Genomic DNA, 19,592 nt, shown 5'->3' on the forward strand with positions numbered 1-19,592 from the left:
GTGCCTCCCTAGTGTGCCCCAGGGACCCCAGACTACAGCTGATGGTATCTTACAGGATAATTAATAAAAAATGTCCTCTCCTAATTTACGTTTACAAGGTATAGAAAAGCTGAGCTGATTGTTGACACATGCCATACAGTGATACAGAGACAAAATGTATTTTTTAATTACTCCCCATCATTCTCTTCTTCGAACGAGTCAGTTCCCACTTCTTCATAGTCCTTCTCCAGGGCAGCCAGGTCCTCCCTGGCCTCTGCAAACTCTCCCTCCTCCATGCCTTCTCCCACGTACCAGTGCACGAAGGCTCTCTTGGCGTACATCAGGTCGAACTTGTGGTCCAGCCGCGCCCAGGCCTCAGCGATGGCCGTGGTGTTGCTCAGCATGCACACTGCCCGCTGCACCTGCGCCAGGTCCCCTCCAGGGACAACCGTAGGGGGCTGGTAGTTGATCCCAACCTGGAAACAGGGATGGGAGAAAAGGCTGAACCACTTATTTATATGTACAATTTATTTCCTAACAGCAGGAACAGGAGGCAGCCAAAGAGCTGAAGAAAGGTAAGTGAAAATGCTGGGGTAGAGTGGTGCCAGGTGGCAAATGCCATCACAAATGTCAAAGAGCATAAAACTCACTCTAATATCTATTTACTCACTCTAATATCTATACTATTCTACTGTTTAATGTGTGGTGGTGTTCTCAGGGGTCCCAGGACGATGGAAGAGATGAGAATCTTGACTCCATGCTGATTTATTATTTTATGATATCTATTATATATATATTTTTATTATATATAATTTTATTATATATATTATTATTTTATTATATGTATATTATTTTTTATATTTTTATATATTAAAACTATATACTATATATACTATACTATATATACTATACTATATATATACACTATGCTATAGACTAAAAGAATAGAAGAAAGGATTTCATCAGAAGACTAGCAAAGAAAAGAAAGGAATGATAATAAAATCTTTTGACTGACCAGAGTCCGAGACAGCTGGACTGTATTGGCCATTAATTAAAAACAGCCACATGAGACCAATCCCAGATGCACCTGTTGCATTCCACAGCAGCAGATAATTATTGTTTATATTTCGTTCCTGAGTCTTCTCAGCTTCTCAGGAGAAAAAATCCTGGCAAATGGATTTTTCAGAAAATATGTCTGTGACATTAATGCACACTGATAAGTTTGTAGCTTTCTTAACAGCTACTCAGTACTGAACATAGAGTTTCACCAAGATACTCTGTAGAAACTAACATAAAAACTTGGTTCCCAGTTGGGAGTTTTCATTGCTGAATGAGCTGCTTGTATGACAAATGCTTTTCCGCTGTTAATGTCTGTATTAATGTAGAAAATGTATTTCCAGACACTGCTGTGTCTGTCTGTCTCTCTGGGGAGAGGGTGTATAATATTTCTAGGTTAACTAAGAGATTCCCTAATATGAGTGTTTCCTTCTTGTATTAATTTTATCAACTTTGGTATTTCCTCAATTTTAGATTGTGCCTCAGAGGCAATGTTCATTGGCTGTTTCAAAGGTCAGATCTGAAATTAAAACTTCTTTCCATTTTAACCCATACACACTTCTAATTTCCACTTATTTAAATATGTAAGAGCCTGTGTCAATGGGATGTCCAAAGGAGAAAAGGCACATTTTATATAAATGCATCCTTCTTACATTCATTGGGAAATATCTATATTCCCCCATTGTGGAAACCCAGGGCATTGGAATATTTCTGTGTCTGCTCTGGGGTGCCCTGACCCCCAGGGCAGCACTGACTGTGACCCTCATTCATAGAGAAAGTTTCCTGAACTCCAGAATAGAGTGGAATCCACAAAAGTGTGAAATGGATTATAGAGAGCAGTGTAGATGTATCACTTGGTGAGAAATTGAGGTTTTGGGATTTTCAGTATGTTGTGGATGGCAGCAAGGTGGAGGACACAGGGGGTTGTCCTGGGTTTCTTCTTCATGCTTCTTCTTCCTTCTTCATGGGTTTGGGTGGCATTTTGTAATTGGGCAGAAAAGTCTGCATTGGGGGCTCTTTGGGATCAGTTATTGGGTTAAAAGGGAAAATAATCCAGGTGTCAGTTCTTAATTGGATAGTTTAGTCTTAAAAGACCTTGTAACAAGAGATTGTTGGCCATTTTGTGCTGCTGAACTCACAGTTCAGCAGCACTGTTTTACTGATAAGAAATAACCAACACATGAGTCCCAACATGAATTACTGTCTCAAGTGCCTTCAATCTAGACCCAGAGAAACTGATGACTGCGGTATCCCCACACCCCATGTTCTGGGGGAAATAGGAGAAATAGATTAGATACTTTAAATACAAGTTTTCTATTGGAAAACTTTAAAAATACAAGTTTTCCGCTGGACTGAACCTCCCCTTTCAACACTAAAGAGAAGCTTGTGGCAGCCCTGTGGGATTCACATTCTCTGAACTGGAGAGAAGCAGAGAAAAGAACGATCAAAACAATTCTTATGTCATTTGCTGCACCTGTGTTTGTTCACAAGCGGAATGCATTGTGGAAGATTGTTCACCTGAAGGGAATTAATAATTGGATTCTGGTGTGAGTGTTTTGATTCATTGGCCAATTGGATCCAGATGTGTGACAGTCATGAGATGCTGTGCAGTTGGGTGCTGGCAGATTCAGTTTAGATGTAGTATAGATGTAATATAATATGGAATAACATGGTATAATAAAGTAATTCATTAGCCTTCTGATAAGATGGAGTCAGATGCATCATTCCTCCTGGATGTGGGACAAAGTAGAACCCTTCTCACCTTGATATCTACTGAATCCACTCACCTTGAAGCCTGTTGGGCACCAGTCGACAAACTGGATGCTTCTCTTGGTCTTGATGGCAGCGATGGCCACGTTGACGTCCTTGGGCACCACGTCCCCGCGGTAGAGCATGCAGCAGGCCATGTACTTGCCGTGCCTGGGGTCACACTTGACCATCTGGTTGTTGGGCTCGAAGCAGGCGTTGGTGATCTCGGCCACGGAGAGCTGCTCGTGGTGCGCGCGCTCGCAGGAGATGATGGGCGCGTAGGTCACCAGCGGGAAGTGGATGCGCGGGTAGGGCACCAGGTTGGTCTGGAACTCGGTCAGGTCCACGTTGAGGGCGCCGTCGAAGCGCAGCGAGGCCGTGATGGAGGACACGATCTGGCTGATGAGGCGGTTCAGGTTGGTGTAGGTGGGGCGCTCGATGGCCAGGTTGCGGCGGCAGATGTCGTAGATGGCCTCGTTGTCCACCATGAAGGCGCAGTCCGAGTGCTCCAGCGTGGTGTGCGTGGTCAGGATGGAGTTGTAGGGCTCCACCACGGCAGTGGAGACCTGAGGGGCCGGGTAGATGGCGAACTCCAGTTTGGACTTCTTGCCGTAATCCACAGAGAGGCGTTCCATCAGCAGGGAGGTGAATCCAGAGCCTGTACCGCCACCAAAGCTGTGGAAGATCAGGAATCCTTGCAGCCCAGAGCAGGCATCGGTCTGGAAAGCAAAAGGGAAAGTGAAACAGCGGCGACTGAAAGAGGTGGAACAGACTTTGCTATGTGAGCTTGTCCTGAGCTGAAGGAGTGAGCAGTCACAGGCAGTACACAGCACAGATTTCATGTCAGGTTTTCCTGGGAAAGGGCTGCTGATAGTTCCAGCCTTTGCTTTCCTCACTGTCTCAACTTATAAGGATCTGTCCAGGCTTCTCTATCTCTGAACTTCACTTTGCTCTGTTATTCTAGCTGAAACCAGCAATGTGCAACTGCATATTCCACCCTTCAGTATCAGTACTGGTGCTGTAGGGCTGTGCTAATAATTAAAAATTACATATTCATAACCACTTTATAAAAGTGCCTGGAGGCATGCAGCTGGGAAGTGAACTACTGGGCTTCTCTCTTCTCTACCATGTCCAAATACCATCTGTATGACTTGCAATCTTTTTGCTGAACCATTGCTATCATTTGCAATTAACAAGCTGTTAGTTCTGCCCTTCTTTCTTCTGCAGAGCCCAAACTGCTGTTTCAGAGCTGCTGGGACTTACCAGCTTACGGACACGATCCAGCACCATGTCAATGCTTTCCTTGCCAATGGTGTAGTGGCCACGGGCATAATTATTGGCTGCATCCTCCTTTCCAGTGATCAGCTGTTCTGGGTGAAAAAGCTCCCGGAAGGTGCCAGCCCGAACTTCATCTGAAGGAAAAAGAGAAATTGTAAGAATGTGGTCTTTGTGAGGGTTGTCCCCAGGACGAGGTGAGAGATGAGAATCTGACTCCATGTTCTCAGAAGGCTGATTTATTATTATATTATATTAAATTATTTTATTATATTATATTATATTATATTATATTATATTATATTATATTAGCTATACAAAACTACACTAAAGAAAGAGAGAGGATACATCAGAAGGTTTAACAAGAATGAATGATAAAAACCCGTGACTGACTCCTCAAAGTCTGACACAGCTGGACTGTGATTGGTCATGAATTAAAAACAATTCACATATTTGGATAAACAATTCTCCAAATCACATTCCAGAGCAGCAAAACATGGAGAAGCTAGGGCTTCTCATCTTCCCAGGAGAAGAGATCCTGGCAAAGGGATTTTTCAGAAAATATCACAGTAAGAATATGCTCTAGTGTCAAGAAATTCTGGTTGTTGTTGGCATTAGGAGCTCATGATGCCAAAAGACAGATGCTGATGGAGAAGAGAAATGTCTCTGGAGCATTTTTTCATTGTTGCATTTGTTTGATTTATTGTGCATCTTCAGTCCAGCCACTTATCTTCTCATGAGCTTGTCAGTGACAAGTACAGTCTGTATCCACAAGTCCCCAGAAAAAAACAGTGTGAAGAAATTCAGGTGTCCCAATTTTTAGACATTCTTCTTTACTGGAGGGAAGCGGTCAGGCTCCCACTTTGAATCCAAACAGAAGAAAAGCAGAATCTGAATGGCAAAAATGTCATGATAAACAAACCCAAAAGTTAAATATTGATGCAAAGAGAAGATGTACACACCACGTGTACCAGCCATTAAACTGCTGGGGATCCTCCTGTTCCTATGTTTGTAGGACCTGTGACAGAATCAGGCATCCTGTGTCACAAGAAAATTGATTTCTTGCTACCTGGTGGTAGCCTGAGCTGCAAAGGGCCACTTTGTGCCAGTGGAGATATGAGGTGATGTGAGGAGAAGCAATCTCATCTCCATGTTGCAGGTTTGTTTCTATACTGACCTACCACAGTTGGCTCCAAGTCCACCATGACAGCCCGTGGCACGTGCTTCCCAGTGGCTGTTTCGTTGAAAAACGTGGTGAAGGAGTCATCAGAGCTGAGTCTGTCCTGCAGGTCCTTGAAGGTGCCATCGGGCTGGATGCCGTGCTCCAGGCAGAAGAGTTCCCAGCACGCATTTCCTATCTGCACTCCAGCCTGGCCCACGTGCACAGAGATGCACTCACGCTGAGGGCAGAGAGGAGAGGCAGGGTCAGGAAAATCAGTGTGCCTTAGCCCTCCCTATTCCTGGTGGTCACCTTTCCCCAGTGCATTGCTTTTCCAAAAAGTCAGTGAATTGTCACTGTCAGCTGTTTGTTTGGTTTATCAGCCCCGTGACCACAATGGGACTGCACATACCAGACACTGGGACGGTTTGGTATTTTTGGGGCCCCCCAATGAAGGGTGCAAATGATGAATCTGACTCTATGTTCTTAAAAGAATATTATATTATATTATATTATATTATATTATATTATATTATATTATATTATATTATATTATATTATATTATATTATGCTATACTAAAACTACACTAAAGAATAGAGAAAGGATTCTTACAGAAGACTAAACGAGATACTAACCAAAACCTCATTACTCTCTCCTCAGAGTCTGACACAGCCTGTGATTTGTCATTAAATCAAAACAATTCACATGTTGGATAAACAATCTCCAACCACATTCCAAAGCAGAAAAACCACAGGAGAAGCAAATGAGATAATATTGTTTTCATTTTTCTCTGAGGCTTCTCAGCTTCCCAGCAGAAGAATCCTGGGCAAAGGGGATTTTTCAGAAAATATCACAGTGACAGGACAGTTCTTTAAAAAATTGAGATGTGTGTGCTGTACTACAGAAGTACATTAAAACAGTCAGGAAAAATAAATTTCAATTACTCAAACCCCACCTCTCTTCCTGGACTGGCCCTGCTGAGGAGCACATCCCAGTTTAGTTTATTTTTATCCTGGCTGGAATCTGACACAGCCATGTGGCTTCCCTCACCCTTATGTAACCCAAGGCAGATCATGTCTTTTGATCCTTCTACCCTCTGATAGCAGGCTAGCGTGGAAACTTGGAAGAGCTGCTTTCACCTAAGGAAATTATTCCAGATTTTCTTGGTCAAAATAAATTTTCCTTCCAGCTCCTGAGCAGCGATTAATTTTACAACACAATTTTACTCCATGGCTTGTCAGTGCCATTGCAGTGAAGTGTATTTTCATGATTTCCAGTGTTCTTTCTCTGGCAGCCAGGAAGAGAAAACTGTGTAACACCAGCCTAAAGTAGGCAGGTGTCAATTGCTCCAAAATCCTGTACACTTAAAAGTGCAGAAGCATGAGGACCCTGCTGCTGGATTTCATAAGTTCACAAGCAGAATTATAAAGCAAATACTTCTGGGTCAGTCCCAGCAGTTGCAACACTGGGTGTAGTGAAAGGCATTTTTTTGAGGAGGGAATGGTTTCAGGCATGTGGATTGTTTCAGGTTTGTTTTCTGTTCTGGAGCAATTAAAGCTGCCTGAGCTCTGGTTTTGTGATCCCCAGGGCCCTGTCTGTACTAGGGAGTACAAATATGTCATAGTACTGAAAACTGGCCTGTGATCTCCTGTGCTGATTGATAATTGGAAAAAAATGGCACAGTTTTGGCTTAGGTCAGATAATATTTATCCAGACAATGCAGAGAACAACTCATTGTCCAGAATGGTTTCCAGTGAGCAGCTCACTGACCACTGCCAGGCTTTGGAGAGGGAAGAAGAACTGAGATGCCCAGCTGTGAAGCAGCCCTGGCTTTAAGGGCAGAGGATGGTCCTCACTCATCCTTGTTTTGTAATACTGCATTTAGAGATAACCAATGGCACTATCAGATTTGACCAGTTAATATTTTTTAAATTAAATTCTGTAGCTGCTTACCCAGCAAAATCATTCTGTGACCTGAGAATTAAATGTATCCTCCCCAAAAACTAAATTTTCAGTCACAATATGTGACCAGCAACATCTCTGGAGAAGTGTTTTCTTCACAAATTGACATATATTTGTGTTTGAGAAACATAACTGAAAACATTTTTCAGAAACAACTAGAATTTCAAAAGTCAGCACTGCCCCAGCTAGTCATCCCCAGAAGTTCAAATGAACATGAACATTTAAATCTTTTAAATCTTTTTAAAGCTTTTATTCAATGAAATAAATCATTTCTATTCAGTACTAATTTCCAAGCTGAGAATTTTTGCTGACTCTGCAAATGCATGTGCTCTCAAGTGTACTTGCATAACCCTGGTTTTTGCCAACTGAGTTGTGCAAAAGTCTCTGAGTGATTTGAGTGACAGTGGGGCTTCATAAGTCACTGTGTTGCAATCTGGAGGATTACTCAGGAGACACCAAAGGCATATTTGGGCTTAGAGAATTCAATTAATGCTGGCTTTCCACGGGGCAGGTTTCTGCCTTTTCTTTCAAATCCCAGTGAGAATCTCTGAGGCTGGCAAGCAGCAAGAAAAATAAGGGTTTCTTTTCTTTTCACACACAACAATGAGGCAGCTGGCTTTTAAAAATAATATATTTTAAAGCAAAACTACAATTACAAGCCAAGCAGTGTTTTAAAATAAGAATTGCTCTGCTCATTTCTTCAGGTCTGTAGAGGAATTGGTCTGTTTTTCACAGATAGAACAAGTAAGTGCTGCCTGAGGAAGTTAGTATAAAAAACTTCATACAGGACTGCAGTTTAAGACTTTTCAGACTGTTTTCAGCTGCACTAGTTTGAAACCACATCTCAAGCCTGCTTTTTGAGCTATTTCATCTTCTCCTTCCCCAGCAGTAATTTGGAAATATTCTGGCAAAGAGAGAAGACAGTGAGAAACAGGTTTCTGACTTTGCATAGTGAACAGCATTAAAATAGATGCCAGACTTTTAGCAGGGAAGAGGGTGGGCCTTCTTCAGCCTCACAGCCAGAGTAAACTGATCTTTACATGATATTTTAATTTGGAGCCATTTCCAAACTCATGTTTCACATCCCACCACTTAAATGTCTGTAGACCCAGGAAAGGTTTAACGAAGAAACAGTAGAAAGGACCAGACCCTTTGTGAAACTACACCTGGGACAGCTTTGGCTCTTAAAAAACCAAACTGGCTCCAGGATTTACTGCAAAAGGGACACTTTAGTCCTCCAGCTGTTCCACAAACTCGCTCACTTCCCCAGGTCTGGGAAGCCCGTGGAAGTATTTTGCCTGTGAGATGAGCTGGCAGAAAGTAACATGGCTCTTCCTCTGCACCAAAATTAGACTCCGTGCTAGAGATACACTGGGGTACAAGGTGAAATGGATTTTTTCACATTCTAAGTGATTTTGAGAGATTTCTATGAATTTATAATAAACCACTAAAACTTAAAAACAAAGGGCATTTTTTCACTTACTAAAATACATACATATATAAAAGAATTAATAGACTCCAGAAACACACATGCATACCCTGTATAGCTGTGGACAGTATAGCCATTGGGGCTAAATTAATTTAAAACAGACACAAAGATAAATAACTTTTTTGGTTTATTTCTATAAAAAATTGTCTCATATAAAAATGAAGTGGTGTTGGGAAAATGTGGTCACAACAGAAAGAACCAAGCAACTAAGACTCCACATGTAATTTAACTTATAAATCTCACTTATATTATCTCACTATTGTGAGAATATTCACCTAATTCAGAATGGATCTCTACTCTGTCTCACTATTTAAGGACTCTCTGAAGAAACTTAATGCAGTAATGCTTCAGTGAGATTTTCTGCACTCCTTTCCCATTTCCTTACGTGGTGAGTGGTGTGTGAGATCAGGGTTTGGTGGCAAAACCCACTGATAACAACAGCAGACCCCACAGCCCTCCCCGTCCCCGTGTGCCCGGGGCTCCCCCATTCCCTTACCATGGTGTGTCCAGGGGTGTTTCCCTCCCTTTGGGGTCCCTGCTGGCAGGTCTGTGCAGGAGCCTGGCTCTGCAGGGCAGGAGCTCCAGGGCCCAGCCCCAGCACCTGCTGCTGCGCTTCAGCGTCACGGCGCCGGGGACGAGGTCACCCTGCTGCCCCAGCGCCCTCCTGGGCAAATCCTCCTCACAGCCCGGCCTCACAGGCACCCCAGGCTGCAAACCCAGGGCAGCCAGGGCTGGCATGCTTGCTGGTCTGGAGCCTGGCCATGGAACACGTTGTACACTGTGCTTTCTCACCTCTCGGGGGTGTACATCACCTGTGACACACACAGCATCCCAGCTCCCTGTTCTGCCAGCACTAACTTCTGTAGGTGAAAATCACACCTGAATTCCAGTGCAGAAGGCAGAAGAGAGCAAATGAATTTGTGAAAGAGAAGAAGAAAAACAAAAATAGAGATGTGGAAAGTAAACATAACTACCATTCTTAAGTGTGCTTTTAATGTGTAAACATAGTACCATTTTAGTAAATATAACTACCATTCTTAAGTGTGCTCTACTAGTGCTTTTAAATTATCTCCTGCCTTCTTTATTAACATCTCAATTTACTTCTATTACTTCTCTTTCCATGTGTTGTCAGCAGTATGGAACAGCTTTCAGTGCAGACTCTCGCTTCTCTGCCCAAGCTCAGAAAGAAATTTGATTCTTTTTGCAGTGTTTATTGCAGGACAGATCTGGAGGCATCACCCCAACATTCTGACACCAAATTAGTGCAGTCACATCCTCCACTTTGCTCCTTCTGCACCAGTTCACCACTGGAAAGCAGCAGCTTCTCTCAGTAGAGAAATCCTCGTGGTTGCAACCCTTAAGTAACAAAGAGGAAGGCACACTTAATTGCTTCATGTATCCCCTGACTTTATATATCTACTGTTTATGATGATGTTTAATCAGCAGACATTAAACAGACAATTCCTAAAATGTAGGTTAGTCTACTCTGACATGATGATATCAATAGATTGTTCTGCCACTGTTGGCAATCAGCATAGAAGTATCTTCTTTAACACCTACATTTTACAGTGACAACTAGAACTAGTTCATACTGGTTTTTATAAAGTCACTTTGGTATAGTCTTCATTTTGCTGCTCTTTACATAAACCTGCAAATCATTACTCTTTGCTGGATTCCTGAAAGTAAGTCATGATGGATGCTGGCATTCAACCTCTGTGGGCAGAAACCTCAGCCATATGAAACCTAAAGCCTTTTTCACATCTCTGAAAATGGCATTTTTGAATAATCTAGAATTCACAAGTACTGCTGCACTGGTTTAACCCCAGCTGGCAACTGAGCACTGACTCAGAAGAGTCAGGGAGAACCTGTGGGTTGAGGTATAGTTTAACACACAAAGCAAAAGTTGTGCACACAAACAAAGCAAACCAAGGAGTGGATTCACATTTCCCATGGGCAACCAGGACTGCAGGGCTCCATCACTGGCCTGGGAAGACAAACACCATCATCCTGAATGTGATGTGATTTCTCCTTCTGCCCCCAACTCAATATGCTGGAGACTGAAATACATCAAGAGGCCAATGAAGGACAGTTAAATGCTTTTCCTCCTCTACTGGAGGTACATCACTCCCTCCCTACAGGCTCATTACCTGAATGATTCACCAGCAGTGTCAGAATCATGGATTATTCTAGAACATTATTATGCCATTTTACAAAACAGTGCACTCTTAGTTCTTAGGTGATCACACAAAAATCTCTTTTCCTTTTAATTTGGGATGTGTAAGTCTTTGCCATTTCCCATTCATTTTAATACCTTCCTCAGTAAGAGAATGAAGATTTGAACAGTTTCCTGGTGCTCCTGTGTAATTGTTTTCTGTTAGTTTGTTGCCACCTGCTGGAAGAACCAGCACCATTTCATTTCAGAATTTCTGAACTTCCCAAGTCTAGTAATTAAACGCCTGTAAAACACTGCTACATTGATAAAATACTGGTTTTCAGGCATTATCCCTGAAGAGAACTGTGCTATGTATTTTTTCTTTTTATTTGTAGAATTTTCTCTCAGTAATACAGTAAGGTCAGAACTGTAGTTAGTTCTAATATAAAGATACATTCATCTTATTATGATGAATACCAGGTACTTTATTCTTGGTAGTATTGCTCTTGGCCATGCCAAAATGCAGACTTACACTCTGCCAACATCATCAGTGGATTGGATCTCATCAGATTCACACTGAAGACATTTTCTACTCAATTCAAACATGATGAAACTATGAAACAATGTGAAACAATTATTGAAAACTTTGATATACTTTGTAGTGTATCAATACAATAAACCCTTTTTTTAATATTCTCAAATCACACAAACAACTCTACAGAGGTAAATCAGTGGTCACTTTATTATAAAAATTAGACACTGCAGTTTTAGTATTAATTGCAAAAAACCCCTGATAGCTTATTTCTGCCTTCTTGCTCTCTCGTGATGAATTAAAAACAATATACATTCTAAATCAGTAGTACTCCAATAGAGTAAAGGTTACCAACATACACTTAAAATAAAGTTTAATGTTAGAAGTCCTGGTAAATGACACTTAACAGCATTCTAAAAGCTATGTATGGTCTGCTGAAACCACTGGTCCAAACCAACCTCCAGAACAGCATCTCTGCCATCCACCTAAAAATTATGCCAGAAGACTACAGCAAAAAGTGTGAATTACCTAAAGTCACTTTGATCAGAATTTGGCTTGACTTCAGAGTGAAGTTTGCTTAACCTGATGTAGAGTCCTGGCAGAGACAAAAACTTTGTGGGGGAGCATATGATATTGGTTTGGGTTTTAAAATCTCTTGAGACAACTAGGCAAGGTCATTATTACACTCACAAATAACCTGAGTTTGTCTGACAATAATGATGGGGTGTAGCTCTTTTGGGGATAATTTAAGATGAAGCAAACAAGAATTTTTAGTACTGAAGATGAGACTGTTTGCAAAGTGCCCCAGCAGGGAGCAAAGCAACAGTCTGAGGGTGCCAACAGCCCCTGTGTGAAGAAAACAGCAACAGCCACCACCCTGGAGAATGGTTATTGCTAGAGACAAAGGGCACTACTGCTGCAAGACACCACGCTGGGATCTGCACTGTGCCTTTGGGGTGCTCCCACCAAAAGGCTGCTCTGACATTTTGTAGTTTGGGCTGGCATCAGTGAGTTTACACCCTTTTGGCACAGGTGTGGCATGACAGAGGCAATTTTGTCCCTGGCTTCTCACTTTTAGCTTGTCCCCTCCAGCACACAACAGTTTAAAAGCATTATTTTGTTAGATCAGTGGTCCCTCCTTGGAATTTACCTTTGTCAATTGATGATGAATGAATGGATGGAGGAGAAATTAATTTATCACCCCAAACCTCCAATTTCTGCTCCAAGTGGTCAGAAATGGAGCTGGTCTGGTGACAGACCTGCAGGTGTAAAACTTTCTTTCTTGATCTGGGGAAAGTTTTGTGATGTCACAGAAGTATCTCTTTCTATTAAAAAATCCCCCTTTTGTTCTGAATGACAGAGCATTGCTACATGACTCCCATCTAACCCAGGGCTTTGGGTACAGGGGACCTGGGGAGCAATTCCAGATAGACAGAGAGACTTTCTGACATCTACATAAACAAAGCCAGAGGTAGGGAAAGAGCAAAACAAAGCAACAACTTCAGTTGTTCAACTAGACAATAACATAGAATATAATTTAAAAAAATAAAGTCTATTTCCTTACCACCACCACCACCAAGTGCTTCTAGGAATGACTGTGCATCAGGCAAGCACTGAGTGCTGTAATTTGCATTTAAGAAGAGTAGATACAATACAACAGTCTTTGTGGCCCCATTGTGACCCCCCCCCCCATTTCTCTGGCTTAAATATGATTAAAATCCAGTGTGCCTGTCCAAAGAGGCATCAGTCACAAGAGAAACCATGGCTTTCAAAATGCAATAGGCTTGAATTTCTCCTGTATTTTTCTTCCATGTGCTTGTCCTCAATCCCATGCTGCAGGAACTGGGCTTTTCAGCTGTCTTCAGGGAAAACAGAATATTCCCCTAATCACTGGTCCTCCAGGAATTGCACTTGTTCAGAGAACTGCTCAGCATCTGCAAGGATGAGAACTTCTTCTACAGCTCATGACTGGCTACACAACCCTCACTCAAGAGACACATCCAAAGCAAAGTGTTGGAAAGGAGGATTCTTAAATTCTTATTCAGTTGTAGATATAGGAGTGGCTGTACCCTAGTGCTGGACAGGACCAAGCAAAATGTCAGAAATATTTGCTGTGCATTCAAAATTCATCCACCACCATTCCCGGTCTGAAGAAACTCCAGGAGTCCCCAGCTCAGATCTGAACATGGCCAAGACAAGGTGACACTCTGAGAGGAGGCAGACATTCAGTCTCCAATTGGAGGCCTGTGGACTGGAGAAAGCACAGCTGCCCAAGCCTGTCGGAAGAGCTGGACCAGTTTGTAGATGAATGGCAGGGACGTGGGAGAAGCTGCAAAGCAGAACAAAAAGGTAAAACTCACTTGGTAAAACTAGCTAGGTAAAACTAACATACACTAAAGATATTAAGAAAGAACTACCCCCAACTAGAATTAAGAAAAAACAATTTATCATCCTTCCTTTGATGAGGAAAAGGCTGAGTCTGGGACAGCTCTGCCTGCCTCTCACAGGCTGTACCTTGGCTGCTGGAAAGAGTTTGCAGAAAACTGGCATTTGTGGAGCTTTATCCTTCTACATGCACTTCAGCTTCAACACATAAAGTTCCTAGTCACCCAGACTTTTTGTCTCCCTGAGACATTTACACAGACCAGATTTATTAAAAGCAACTCATTTCTTCTCCATAACCATAATGGAATTTTAAAAATTGGAAATCTTAATCCCATACCTGGGTCTAATCTCACCACCACCAGGTACAGCAAAAAAGTGGCCAAGAGCATCTTCTTGTAAGGAAGTAAATAGAAGTGGTTTGACATAGACCTCAGTGTTCTACGTAGCAATGTCAGCATGGTCAGGAGCTTTTGGGACAGCACTCCTGGAAAACAGGAACAGAAAGGCTGTTAGGGCAAAGTAAAGTTTAAAAAGTAATCACACAGATATAGCCAATAAGAAACTAAGGTACTGGCATTCTGACTGCATGACAGTTGGATTGGGTTTGGTTTTTTAAACAACAGAGAAACAGTATAATTTTGTAATGCACTTCATTATACTTGTTTTTTAGGCACCTACTTTACTACAATATGATCTAATCCCACAGTAGTGCCAGGGAGAAAACATCCAATGATTTACAGCTCTGGAGAAGAAGCAGTACTTTAAATGCTAGACAGGCATTGTTCTACTTGGAAATGGAAATGAAGCAAACTGTACACAGAGCCAACAAAACATACCCTTAAAGGATTGCCAGGTAGTCTTGGTTTTCCTCTTTTTACTTTAAAAAAAACAACCCAAACCCAAAACTTTGGATCCTGGGCATTAACTGTCATTTCCAGATGTTGGCAGAGACTAAATACGCTTTGCAATTCTCAGCAAAGGCATCACTAAGTCTTTTATTTCCTGCTGTGATACACAACGGGAATTCCTCATGGCCTGTTTATCATGGCAATATTCTTCACAAATATATTCTAGTCAATACTTCACCAGTTTGAAATTAAACTGAAATGAAATGAAACTGAAGTGAAACTGAAACTGTAACAGAGGGGCACGAACAACAGAGGGAAAGCCCACCCAGAAGCGTTTCTGCGGCTGGGTCCTGCTGCTCCTCAGCCCCCGGGCGTGTCTCCTCGTCCCGCCGAGCCCAGGAGGCGCGGCTGTCGCCGATGGTGCCGAGGAGTCGCAGGCGCCGCTCGCTGTCCAAGGCGGGGCAGCCCCGCACCAGCTCCTCCGCGGCCCCGAAGCGCCCCAGCGGCAGCAGCACCTGCGCCAGGTACAGCTCCAGCAGCGAGCCGAACTCGGGCAGACTCTGGTTGGCCTGGGATCCCAGCCAGCTGCCGCCGACCTCCAGCATCACCTGCGGCTCTCTCACCTTGCTGTACAGCAGGATGCTGGGATGCAAGGGAGAAGTATGAGAAAAAACCCCGAGTCTCTGTGGAAGCTGACATCACTGACAGATATTACCCATGAGGTATCAATCAGTGTCTACATCAAAGCACAGGGAGAATTCTGAGGCAGCCAACAGGTGCAGCTATTGATGTTACTCTCTCGAGATCACCCATTTTAACCTTGATCACCATGAAGCAATATTGCAGGCGTGCTCCAGCATACACACAACAGGCCTGTGCCAGATCTCACTCACACCACACAAAGTGGAAATATCACGCAATACCCAAGCCTGGCCTGCAGTTAAACCTAACACAAGACCCCATAAGGTATATGCTGTATATCTGACAGCAACAGACAGAAACTCACCACAGCTCCAGAACTTTTGGAGGCAGATGCTCAGGGACATGGTAGTACTGTAGGACCCAAGACAGAACTTCTCTCCACCGGTTCATCTCGGCCAGCGCCTGGATCCCCACAACACAAAGGGAGCATTTCACTTCTGCAAAACTGGTGAGGAACAGACACCCAAATAAGTGTTTCTTACAGCCACATTTCCCCTTGCATCCCCTCCAGTGACCTTTAGTGAACACAATTCTCTGCTTCCCCTCTATTTGACCCCTACAAAAAGGCCAATTTGACCTCCGAGGATATGCACTGTGACTGTCTCTGAGAGAACGAAGGGAAGGCTCTTAGGCACACCGCATTTCCCTCAAAAACGCACAGATTAAACATTTTAATATCGACAGGGCTAAAAGAAACCCCACAGCTGTGCAGGCATGGCCTGAAGCTGGAAGCCAGCCCGGTGCCGAGGCGGCACCGAGCAGCATCCCAGCGCCACCCCCTCACGCCCGCACCTCTGGTGGCCAGGGCCGGGGCCCAGGCTGTCGCAGCCCGCCTCGCAGCGCTCCACGGCGGCGGCGAAGTCGCGGTGCAGCACCAGCAGATCCACCGCCTCCTCCAGCAGCGCGGCCGCCTGCGCCGGCCCCGGGGCCCAGGCGGGCGGCTCGGCCCTCATGGCCCCGGCGGGAGGGCTCTCCCCGGCCCCGCACGGGCCCGGCTCAGCCTCCGGCTCCGGCTCCAGCGCCGCCACCGCCCCCGCCGGGGCCCGGCTCCGCTCGGCTCGGGCAGGCACCGGAAAGCCGGGATGGAGGCGCCCGGCAGCGGAAGGGCCGTCCCGGAGAGCATCCCGGCCCCGCGGGCCGCCGGGACGTGTAGTCACGGCTGCAGGAGGGCATCGACCGGGGCCGGGGCGGGCGGGGGACAACGGGGATGAAACATGTTCATATCGACAGGGCTATTTTGTAATAGGGAGGTTGGGGGACTGGAGCATCCCTTACCAGGAAAGGCTGAGGGAGCTGGGTCTGTGCAGGCTTGGGAAGAACGGACTGAGATGGGACCTCTTTAATGTGTATAAATACCTAAAGGGCGGTGCTAAGAAGATAAAGGCAGGCTCTGCTCTGCGGTACCGAGCAATAGGACAATGGCAATGGGCAGAAACTGATGGGCAACAAATTCTACTGGACAGGGGGGAAGAACTTTAGTGTGCGGTGACCATGCAGTGGAACAGATTGCCCAGAGAAGGTGTGGAGCCTCCCTTTATGGAGATATTCCAGAATCACCAGGATGCATTCCCGTGCCGTGTGCTTCGCAATGACCCTAAATGAGCAGGGAGGCGGCACAGGATGACCCACTGTGGTCCCTTCCCCTGCTGTCATTGTCACTCTGTGGGGATCAGCGGTGTCAAGCGGGCACTCCGGAGCGCTCCGAGCGGCTGCGGCCGCAGCTCCGGGACCGGGATCGGTGCCCATCCCTGCCACAACGCGCTCCCTTCATCTCCTCCCTCGTGTGGCTGCCCAGGCAAAGGGAGGAAGGAACAGCCCGCCTCGGCTGTTCTGCCCGCGGCCACCGGGCGTCAGCCCAGCCCCGGCAGTGTCCGAGCCTCAAGAGTGTCCCAGCACCGAGAGTGTCACAGCCCCCCGAGAGTGTCCCAGCCCCGAGAGTGCCCCAGCCCCTCGAGAGTGTCCCAGCACCAAGAGTGTCCCAGCCCCTCGAGAGTGTCCCAGTCACCCGAGAGTGTCCCAGCCCCTCGAGAGTGTCCCAGCCCCTCGAGAGTGTCCCAGCACCAAGAGTGTCCCAGCCCCTCGAGAGTGTCCCAGCCCCCCGAGAGTGTCCCAGCCCCGAGGGTGTCCGAGCCCCCAGAGTGTCCCTGCTCTCCTCGCCCCGGCCAGAGGCGATGCTAACGGGAGAGCGGGCCGGTGATGGATGCTCTCCGCTCCCGGCCGCCTCTTCCTCCTGGCACCTCTCCCCCGGCTCCCCGTGCCCATAGCTCTCAGCACATCACGCTGTTAATGCAGTTCGGGTGTAATGACAGCGTCCCCAGCAGTACCCGGCAGGCAGCGGTTCGCATTCTCTTTGTGTTGTTATTTAAAAACAACAGGGTGTCTTGGTTACAAGGTAATTACCGCAGTCAGCGCAAGCGCTCCTCAAAAATGGATCTCTACAGGAGAGACAGGATTGATTTATCCTGTAACCTTTTTGAACAACTGACACATTTATCTGTCCCCCTACTATGATTATGTCATTAAAAAATCAAATGGGCGAATACAAAACATGCTAAAGAGTGAAACATATCTTTCAAAGGGGATTTTCTATGCTATCTCAGTGTGGCGAATATGATTAAAAACTCGATCAGAGCTCTCTTTTTCTAGGTAGCTTTTTCCAGGAGGCAGGACCATGTACCTGCCCCTCTGGGCTGCAGCAGGAGCACTCTGCAGTAGCAGCTTTCACACAGTGGTGCATCCAAGAGGTTGGCACACCGCCCTTAACTTTGGAAGAGGTTCCTGGAGGATTAAGATGAAACCACTGCACAGAAAACATGTGAAATAGCCCAGGAGCAAGCAAAGGCAGAGATAAAGGCGTTTCAGACTGCTGTTCCTGTTGCTCGGCTCTTTCAATTTGGAAAACAACATTCCTTTTTGGGAACTACAAGTCCCAAAGTGCACTGTGGGAAGAACGTGCCTCGTACCAGCTAGTGCCCAGCACAAATTCCCAAATAAGGATAAGGAATCAAGTTTGAAAAAGACTCTCACTGGCTGGATGCTCCTCACTGAGACTCAGAAAAGGAGTGAGACAGCACAAAAACAAGGTAAGTTTGTGTCACTCAAAGATGCTCTTGAAGGATTTCTTTCAGGGGGAGCAGCCAGCAGTGTTGTGCGCCTTAGAGGGGCAGCCCAGCATTGCTCTGGTGGTGTTTGCAGTAGGTGTTGCTGTCACGGAGGCAGCTTTTGGAACGGGGCTGTTGTTCCAGGTGGGGGAGCGAGCAGCGAACAGTCAGATCCTGTTTCCCTGCAGATGCACCTGATGAATGGAGAACTTATGGAAAGACAGAGCTGCAACACTGATGCAGTTATTTTAGAAGCTGGGAAGGGTCAGGGGGAGGTTGGAGTTGCTCTGAATGGCAGCTCCGTATGAGCTGCAGCGTGTGGTTGTGTGAGAAGCCAAAGTGGACAAGCAGCCTTGTAATACCAATGATTGTAGGTTAAATTAATTTCTCTGTAAGGCATGGTGGAATGTTTTTGTACTTCACCCCTCTTCCTAGAGGGGACAGTGTGGCGCCTCGAAGGCCAAACCTCTTGCAGCTCTCTGACCTGCAAATAACACTCAGTAACAGGATTGTTTAACTTCAGGCCAGCAACAATTACCTATTTCAGCGGCAATTTGTTAACGAGCAAAATGAAATCATTCTGAAACACAATCATCTCCGTGGAGACGAGGGATGCTCGAGCTCCATAGTCGGGCACGTGTGCATCCTCAGCAGCTGACCTGGGCCTGGGCCTGGGCAGCAGCAGCTCCTGCCTGTGTGTCCCTGGCTGGCGGTCAGGCAGAGTCCTGGTGCAGCTCAGATGATGCTCTGTGTGCGGACACTGTGCTGCTGGCTGACGTCAAGTGCAGCTGGTCAGCTGCACCCATCCTGCCAGCACCCTCCTCCTGCTATGTAGGGTCATGGAGCAGCACAGCCAATGCAGGACGTGCAGACCAGCCCGGGAGGGGAGCCTGAGGCTGCTCGGGCTGCTGAACCCGACTGTCACATGGACGTTTGTTGCCAAATAGGAATGATGCTGTTTTTCCATCTTTCCTTGAATGGGAGCAGCTTAAATTGTCTTAAAGCTGAAAGGGTCCCAGCTACACAGCAGGGCAATCTATCCTACTACACAGGCACAGGAGGGAAGCAGGGTGTTTGCCTGTGCTCCTGGATAACAATTTCTAGTGACCAGAAAAGCTAAATAAATTTGCTGTCAGTGACAGATAGTATGAAGGAGTACCACAGTGGGTTTTGTGTCCTGGGTGGAATGCCCATGCCCACC

General features: G+C 45.5%; 3 protein-coding genes across 3 annotated transcripts in view; 1 reads left to right on the forward strand and 2 right to left on the reverse strand.

Annotated features, from left to right (window-relative positions):
• Window positions 1-142: 142 nt before the first annotated feature.
• Window positions 143-9,328, reverse strand: TUBA8 (tubulin alpha 8). The gene is made up of 5 exons (XM_005482661.4): window positions 9,168-9,328; window positions 5,237-5,459; window positions 4,048-4,196; window positions 2,823-3,503; window positions 143-455 (listed from the first exon to the last, which is right to left on the reverse strand). Exons 1-5 carry the CDS (start codon window positions 9,168-9,170, stop codon window positions 168-170), a joined length of 1,344 nt encoding a protein of 447 aa, XP_005482718.2. The 5' UTR covers window positions 9,171-9,328; the 3' UTR covers window positions 143-167.
• A 2,213-nt stretch (window positions 9,329-11,541) lies between these two features.
• Window positions 11,542-16,377, reverse strand: PEX26 (peroxisomal biogenesis factor 26). Its single transcript, XM_074538875.1, has 5 exons — window positions 16,083-16,377; window positions 15,595-15,735; window positions 14,914-15,230; window positions 14,078-14,224; window positions 11,542-13,684 (listed from the first exon to the last, which is right to left on the reverse strand). Exons 1-5 carry the CDS (start codon window positions 16,241-16,243, stop codon window positions 13,581-13,583), a joined length of 870 nt encoding a protein of 289 aa, XP_074394976.1. The 5' UTR covers window positions 16,244-16,377; the 3' UTR covers window positions 11,542-13,580.
• A 1,864-nt stretch (window positions 16,378-18,241) lies between these two features.
• Window positions 18,242-19,592, forward strand: part of MICAL3 (microtubule associated monooxygenase, calponin and LIM domain containing 3) — a 173,231-nt gene continuing 171,880 nt past the window's right edge. Inside the window, exon 1 of the mRNA XM_074538878.1 lies at window positions 18,242-18,373. The gene's annotated coding sequence lies outside the window, so the exon portion shown is untranslated. The remainder of the gene's footprint in view (window positions 18,374-19,592) is intronic.

This window comes from Zonotrichia albicollis, chromosome 4 (assembly GCF_047830755.1).
Source record: "Zonotrichia albicollis isolate bZonAlb1 chromosome 4, bZonAlb1.hap1, whole genome shotgun sequence".
Classification (NCBI taxonomy): domain Eukaryota; kingdom Metazoa; phylum Chordata; class Aves; order Passeriformes; family Passerellidae; genus Zonotrichia; species Zonotrichia albicollis.